The following is an 8453-nucleotide window of genomic DNA, read 5'->3' on the forward strand; positions in this document are numbered from 1 at the left end:
CCTCCACTCTTAGCATCTTACTATCTGTAACTCAACATTTTACTTCTTGTGAACAACACAATTCCTCCTTGTACTGGTAAAGGGTATACTTATTGGTGCCACAGGCATGACTCTGTTTCAAATAATTGGGGCCATTTCAACAGACACCCTGATTAAGTCTGCTAAGTAATTTGGGTTTGCATTAAAGCAAGAACCCACATCAGGACCCACATCTGTGTTTACGGAATGACTCTCACTGTCAGTCATGTCTGTCGCACCATGTATTGTGAGATCTGAAAACATGCAGCTCTAGCTCCAAGCTGCTGTGTGTTTGGTTCGTAGCTCAGAGCTGGTGTTTATTGACAAGCATGAACACTGGAGTGAGTAATCATTATAAGCATTCTTTGCACATTTTCATCTGCCATTAGCAGAGCGCATCTCCATGCCTCTGTGTCCTTACTCTGCAGATGGGGAAGTGGATGCGCAGGCTGAGAACCAGGGTCCCAGATGCCTATGAGTATTCAATGGAATGGAACAGAATGATAGAATAGATGATCTGACACTTGGTATTTGTGTGACCTTGGCTGATTACCTGTGCATTTGTCCATTCAATTCACCTACTCACTTAATCAACAAATACTTTTGGAGCACTTGTTTAATACCTGCCATTGTGTTAGGCACTGAGGATATGCTAGAGAACAAAACATGTTCCCTACTTTTATGGACCATGGTCTAAGAAGGAAAAGAGACATAAAACAAAGAATTATTTTAAAATATACGGACTCACAATGTTAGAAAGAAGGCACCCAGTATCATGGACTTGCATAAAAAAGAGGCAGAGCTAACCTAGTGTAGAGCATGGAGAATGCTCTGCTCTCCTGGGAAGCAATATTTAAGCTAAGCCCTGAAGGATGGAATGGAAGTTTAGCCAGAAACATGATAAGAGGATCAGGTAACCTCACAGATGAAGCCCTTGAAGAAAGAAAGAATATGGTGTGTTTGGGGGGATTGAGACACTCCAGAGTGATTAAAGCCACCAGCTGGGAGGGGAGAGAGGTGTGAGATGAGATAAAATGAGAACCACAGCCGGTCATGGCTGGTGAACTATGTTGAGTACTTTGGACTCTATTCTACAGGCAACCAGAAGTCTACCTGGTGTTGTATGCAAAGGAAAGCAAAGATCAGAATTGGGCAATATCTGCCTGGCCTATGTCATGATGACTTTGAGGAACAAATGAGGCCAAAGATAAATTTTCCAGGTAAACCATAGAACATGAGACCATCATTATTCTTCGTGTAACCACTAAGCAAACTTCCATGAATGGTAAAGCCTGTGAAAATTCCCTGTAAATAAAGGTTCAAAAGTGACCACGCAGACCATTTCAGAAACTCTCTCTTGAAATGACAAACAAGCTGGTTTTCTCCATGTTGGATTTGAGTGTGTCATTTGGCTGTCACTTATCATCCCCCACTAACATACAAGCAGCCATTCCAATCAATGGCCTGTGTCCTAATGCATTGATTCATCTTGGCCTTTACAGGGGTCTCTCTGCACAGCATCTCTGCTCATTAAAGGAAATGTGCCTGCATCATAATGATAATGCTCTGCACTTACCCAGCACATTGCCCAGGGGTGTCTCAAAGCATTTTGCAAACATTTAATTAAGTTAGTCTAGTGACTGCAGGGGAGTCCCTAGCGTCTCAGCACCAAAGGGTCTGGGTAGGAGAGAGGTGATAGCAAACAAGGCAGCAAACAGGCCTGCCTCCAGCACCAGCTGGAAGGGCTCAGAGGTAAGGGGGTCAATTTGCAAGGGGTCTCTGCATCACTAGGGGAAGCACCCACACATCTTGGTCATGGTTGTATCTGGTAGAGACAACCTGTAGGCTCCTTGCCATAGGTGCCCACAGGAAGAGCACCAAGGCCTGGAGGCCACAGAAGGGAGTTCTGGAAAGGCAGAGACAGAAGTCAAGAGGAAGTGGCTTGCTTTCCTTAAGAAGTTATGTATATGATTTTAAGGGTAGCTAAACTCTCATCTGCGTGTGTACTGTGTGTGTGTGTGTGTGTGTGTGTGTGAGTTGACATTCAGAAGGGAGGGTAGAGAAAGGAGGGAATGTGATTCACAAACCTCCAGGAAGGCAATAGTAAGCAAATTGTCTTAAAGTTTTTCTCTGGTTATAGGATTTCATTTTTCCCTATCCTCAGAAGTACTTCAATTTTCCCCAAGCCCTACAAGCACCATTGTCTCAGTACAGAACTAAGTGGTATAGGAATCTGGTAAATGGAACAATATCCATGCCCCACTGTGTTACCACCTCCCTGCCCTTCAGGAAAAGGCTGAGGTAACCAAGGTCTCACAGATTAAGAAGCAAAGCCCAAGTCTCTGTTTCCCACCAGCAGAATAAAAAAGCAAGAGGGACAAATGTCCCCAGGAGCTTGGTGTCTATAGCAGGGTCAGAAGGAGTGGGAGAGTGGAGCAGAGCAATCCCAAGGTGATGCCAACCTGTTTCCTTCCTCTGAGTGCCTGCTCAGCCCCTGTGTCTGGAAGGTGCCACTCAGCATCCAGATGTGCTAATATCCACCGCTTCTGACAGCCCGGCTTGTCAGCAGCCACAGGCCATCTGTGGGCTGACACTTGAGTTCACTGACAGGAATAGCCAAGCTTTGCTTTCCCACTGTCCTCTCTCCCCAGTGCTAGCCAGCTGCAAGCAGATGGCAGCAGGCCATGGGCCGCTATTTAGTGAGCCAGGGACAGGCAAGCCATAGTACAGGGCCATGGGTGATGGGGTTCCTGGAGTGGCACTGTCTAGTGCTGATTAATAATTCCATGTCCATAGCACCCCACCAAAAATATTGCAAAGCAATGTTTTGGGAGACCATTGGAGCCATGTCTGCTGCCCTAGTTTTCAATGCAGAGAAACCAAGGCCTGGGAAGCTCAAGGTCAGCATGCATATCTCATTGGGAGTCCAAAAGGAGAATACAGAATAATTTCCTGTTTTACTGGACCTGTGTTTTTTGGGGCAGGAGAGCATCTTACTTAATAGATTTTGTTTAATTAGAACCTGTCTTACTGGGTAAATGAATGGATGAATTATGTTCTGCTAATTTTCATTGCTGAGGTAAAGCCCTGTGTGAGCTGGTATGGGCCAGGCTTGTCTTCCTCCTCCTTCAGCAATAAAGAGTGCTGTCTCCTTCTGTGCACAAGCCTCTTTTTTGCCCTATTGCTAGGAGACCAGAATGAGGTGTTTTGTTTTTGTTTTTAATGACAAAAATTCAGACATGTTCCTCTTGTCTTACACTTTTGGCTACTCTGTCTAAATGGAACAAGAGCATATGTCACTGGAACCCATTCCACAGATTGGTAGGCTGAGACTCAAGAGAATACCTTGAGCCAACCAAAGAAACCTCAAAGAGCTCCTAACCAGAGTTGTCAGTCCTCTGCTTTTCACACCTTTGGAGGCTTGGGCAGAATCCCACCTCATGATATGTGCACTCTGCCCCATGAAGCTCTGACACAGGTTTGACACAGTGAGCATTAGGTATAGCTGTCAGTAGCTGATGTGGGAGGCCCAGGCCCAGAGCTGCTAAATAACAAACCCAGGCAAGTGCCAACTGTCTCAAGACTTTTCTTCTGTAATTTTCCAGGCTACTGAGACATGGCAAAGGGTTCTAAGAATGAGAGAAAGCACAGAGCAGACAGGATTGAAGCAACATGCCAGGACCCCAAGCCACTCAGGATCTATCCCTGATTAATCTCAGGTTGAGCAACACTGCCTGGCTCCAGGCTACTGAAAAAGCCATCTTTATGAGGCTGCCGACACCTGTCTCCTTCTCAGACCTGCTATTGCCAGTGGGCCAGTGCTGAGTGCTGACAGCATGTAGTCTGACCTTATTAACATGCCCATTATTTGTAAGGGATTGAAAGCCACAAGGTAGGTTGGGAAAAAGAGGCACAAATCTACGATTGATAAAAGGATGATTAGGTCTTGATCATAACTGGATCCTCATTCCTTGTTCATATCTCATTTGTAGTGAGTCTAGGCCTCGGATACTCCTAATGGCAAAGGGTTCTCCTACTTGGTCTCTCAGGCAAACCAGGCAATCTTAGCCAACTCCTCAACTCTGTGCTGGTGATGAAGTAAGGGATGGGGAAAGAATTCACAGAAACTTGGCTATAGAGCCCACCCCAGGACTCACCCCAAAGCCAAGCATTCCAACCCAAAGAGCCCAAGGCCCAGGACGCTTCTCTGAAGAGAGATGTAAGAAGCACATGTGCTGGGAAAAGAAGAACCCTGTACCTCACAGAACTGCCTATGCAAGTCCAGTGCTCTCAGGCCAAGCCTGATTAAGTAATGGAAGATGTGGCTGTGGCCGTGAATCCAAGCTGACAGAACTGTGCATGCGGCATAACTCAGTCCATTGCAGGTAGATGGGGATGCTTCACAGCTAACTTCCCTGCTTAGAGTCACAGCATAGAAGCCACAAGCAGGACGGGGCCAAGGAGAAGGGGGCAAACAGGAGGTAATGGTCTGAACTTGAGGAAAGAGGGACTGTGCTGTGCTCCAGGGAACTGAGCCTTGGCCACTAAACATAGCAACACCTCCTCACCCCCAGGATCCTGCCATTTCTCACAGCTGAAGGGAAAAGGCAGGCAGAAAATGGGTTTCTATAAGAGTCCTGCAGGTCATAGACACAGTTTTTAAACTGCAGACCAAGTGGGTTTACAGCGCTTCAGAAGGTTCTGGGATGCTGATTAAAGTTGCAAGTCTGAGATGGGGGCAGAGTCTGCATTTTAATCCTTTTCCCCCACCCCACCCCCACTCCATGATTCAGATGCAAATGTACTTTCCTCCAGGTTTCTCTTGACTTGCTTCCCCCAGGTACCCATCTCTCCTCCTACCTAGGACCATAAAAGCTCATGGCCTCAGAAGCTTCTTGAGCCTTGGCGTGACACTTGAATTGTCAGCCTATGCCCTCTCCCAATCTTGGGTGGGGGTTCATTATAGTTTCCACTTGCTACTGTCTTTCCTATCCCAGAGAGTCAGCCCAGAAAAGCAATTTATGACCATCAGTCTCCTCCTGGAAGGCACCAAGAGACAACAACATTAGCCTTAAAATTATTCTGGGATGGAAACATGTTTACCAAGAAACAGAAAGCTGCAGAATAAAATGGCATCGAGGCCCAACCAGGTCAGGGTTTCATTATTACATTAGCCTCTGTCTTTAGACACAGGAAAAGTAAATGGCTAACGAGCTGGTATTAACCCCGATGGGAGAAAAACCATGTGAAACAAAGAAAAAGAAAAGTCTAAAACCCTAATGAAGGAAGTAAGAGAAGCAAGGAGGAAGTCACAAGTAAGCCGTTTCTGCTAATCAGAACTTTTGGGTACAGCCAAGTTTCATTTCCCACAGGAATCCTTCATGAAGTGATGTTTTCCTTCTCTCCACATACACTTCACAAAGCCAACTTTTCCTCCTCCCTGTGAGACCTCTCAGGCCAGGCTCCTGGCACAACCAGCATAGAGAGCAGCCTCCAAGCAGGACTGACACTAGGCTCTCCCCTGTGTCCTGCCTTTGCTCTGCGTCCACCACACTTTATTCCAGGGAGAGCTGAAAGTGCTTGGAGGTCAGGGTCATTCCCTTGAGCACAGCTGCCTTTAGGTATGGAGGCTTCTCCAGCAAGCAAGGCCAACACTCCCCACCAATGGAGTAGAGCTGCGTTTTCGGGTGCCATGGGACCTCTAGAGGGAGGTATCACCCTGATTCCTTCAGGGTGCACTGCAATGCAGCTTCAGCTGACTAGGACTCACCCCCTCTCCTTTTGAGATGTAATTTTCTGATTCCTGCCAGAAGAAGAGCAAACCCACAGCCCAGAACACTTGGGGTAAGGGTCCTGAGCTCTGCTGCTCTGCCTGCTTGGACCCCAGCACAGTGGGAGGAGCGCAATCTGGCAAGAGGAGGCCCTAATAGCTGCCAGCCAGTCAGGGACTTGCTCACACAGGAGAAAGTTTGTCTTCTCACACTGTGGACCCAAAGAGCCCACCTGGCTCCCTCTATCAGGCTGGAGCAGGTACTGAGTATTCCCTCCCTACCCTGCCTCCCCCCCCTCCCCCAACCCTGTCTGGCCACCCCCCCCCCCACCTCCCAGACTTGAATCTGGAAGAAGCATCTGGCACTATGAACTTTGCAGCCTAAAACAGCCAAGAACATGGTTATGCAGAGCTCATCTCTGCCACAAAAAGTACAATTAAAAAAAATTAGAAAACATCATACAAGGGATTTCTTCTTATTTTTTTAAAGTTACTCCTCTCTTCTTTCTCCCCAGTAAACTTTAATTTTTCGAATTTCACTTTGGTAGCTTAGAAATACTTAGGACTTTCATTTCTTGAGAATAAAAATCAAAACCAGTGATTCTGTATATAAAAATATAAAATTATATGTTCTACCTATATCAGGATATGTAAGGTTTAAGAACCTCAGAATTTGTGTCTGTGTATATATGTCTGGGATTTTACATTTAAGCGAATGTTTACCTAAATGCATGTATCTCAATTTGGGGAAAAAAAAAGGAAAAGAAAAGAAAATCGTTACTGGGTTGGGGTTTAGTGTGGAAACCCCACAGACCCTTTGATGCTGCCTAAAACCTTGGCAAGCATAACCAGTCCCTTCAGCATTGTTTGAAGGATGCCTGCAGGCATTCAGTTGTCTGCTTGAGAACGGCATGCGTGCAATTATCAAATCTATTAAAATGTGTTGGGTTTTGCAACACTTCCACTAAGCTTTTTCTGGTAGCATTGCAGCATCTTACCTATGTCACTGCAGATTTGTTTTCCCCAAACAAGTAATTGCTGTGATAGCTAGAATCACATATAAATCATTAGATAAGATAGGGGAGGTGCTGAGGAGAATCAGGTAAATCCAGATTCCCAGCCTTCCCCATGAGAACATTCCAAATTCTGTCAAGGGAAATTCACATTTCCCAGGTGAGGAGTCAGAGAAGACACGGAGAAGATTGTGGATTCCAAAGGCATAATCTGCCCATTTGGTGGAAGGATAAAGAAAGGAGAAGTGGTAGGCAAGAAATACAAGAGCAGGGGGAAACGGGGGGGGGGGGGGGGGGGCAGGGTTCTGGAGGAAGGGAGGGAGGAAGGGGTGGAGGGAGAGGAGTGGAGAGAAAAGAGACAGGAAGAGAGACAGGAAAAACAGAGATATAGGAGGTGGAGAGGTAGACACTGATTCAGAAACAGAGAGACACCAGATGGGGAGAGAAATAAGGATGCCCCCGTCTGCCCTGCAGGTCCCAATACAAGCATCGACAAGGATTTACAACTGGGAGTTTCAACCCCTCTTCTCAGACCCATGGGACCACAACTGGTTAATGCCAGTTGGTACCTTGCAGAGAAACAGAGGTGCCTCACAGCAGGGTGCAGCTCTCGAACCCAGCTCACAGATCGCATCTCCGGGAACAGAGAGCAAATCCTGTGCTGCAAGCATCTGCGTGCCTGTGAGTGAGGGAGCGGATGTGTGTGCGCGCATACAGCAAACCTACCTCTTTCCCCCATATGCGTCTCCCACTCCCTCTCTTCCTCCTGGGCTCTCCTCTTTCCCCCTTCTTCTTCTGCTCTAACATCTCCAAATCGCCCCAGGAAGAGAAAGACCCCTTCCCCGTACCTGGGATGAAGAGCAGGGCGGTCGTCGCGGAGAAGACGATCCAGCAGGCGGGGTGGTACATCTTGAGGCTGCGGTGTCTCAGCTGCTGGGCTTGCTACTGCTTCTGCTGCTGCTACCGCTGCTGCCTTCCTCTGTGCTGAATTCTGAGCAGGTTTAAATCCAATGTTTGCAAAGGGAGGGAGAGAGCAAAAGAGAGAGGGAGCAAGAGAGAGCGCGCGAGAGATGGGAGCAGGCAGGCAGCCTCTCTGATTTTTTTTTTCTTGCACATACACACAACTGGTAAGAATCATCAGCACCAATCTGTACAGGGCTCAAAGCAGACCTCCTCCAAAGCACGCATTGGCTCCACTCTGCTGAGCGACACCCGGACGCTTTCCTATCTGGGAGGTTTGACTCCAAGGGGAGTTGAATCTTGTCCCTTCCTCACCCCTCACCCGAGCACGGCAGTGTGCACCGGTGTCTGTGTCAGTATGCCAGAGTGTGGCTTCCGTGGGCACACAGGAGCGCCTCCGTGGGCAGTGGGGAGGAGGCTGAAACTGTTGGTGTCATCCTTACCCAAGCAGGGCTCAGGACACAACAAGAAAGGAAATGTTACTAAAGCCCAGGCCAATCCATTCCTTATCATTGTTCTGTCTTCCTGGTCTCCAGGTAGGGAGGCAGAAGGAGCCATAACCCACAGAGAACACTGAGACCTTTAAATCTATCCCTGCTCCCCCATTCTACTATTAAGAGCACTTGGAAACAATTCAGTTTTCCCAGCAGGAAGATGGGTGTGTTAGGATTTTTTCACCAAGGATGCAGAGA

The 8453-nt window shown here is 47.4% G+C and overlaps 1 protein-coding gene across 2 annotated transcripts in view; it reads right to left on the reverse strand.

Moving 5' to 3' along the window:
* Positions 1 to 8095, reverse strand: part of OPCML (opioid binding protein/cell adhesion molecule like) — a 1069156-nt gene extending 1061061 nt beyond the window's left edge. For both annotated transcript variants that reach the window (XM_058687354.1, XM_058687350.1), the window contains exon 1: positions 7650 to 8095. In XM_058687354.1, coding sequence (XP_058543337.1) covers positions 7650 to 7710 — 61 coding nt within the window. In that variant the 5' untranslated portion in view covers positions 7711 to 8095. The remainder of the gene's footprint in view (positions 1 to 7649) is intronic.
* Between the last annotated feature and the right edge of the window lie 358 nt (positions 8096 to 8453).

The sequence above is a fragment of the Neofelis nebulosa genome, chromosome 10 (assembly GCF_028018385.1).
Source record: "Neofelis nebulosa isolate mNeoNeb1 chromosome 10, mNeoNeb1.pri, whole genome shotgun sequence".
Lineage (NCBI taxonomy): Eukaryota > Metazoa > Chordata > Mammalia > Carnivora > Felidae > Neofelis > Neofelis nebulosa.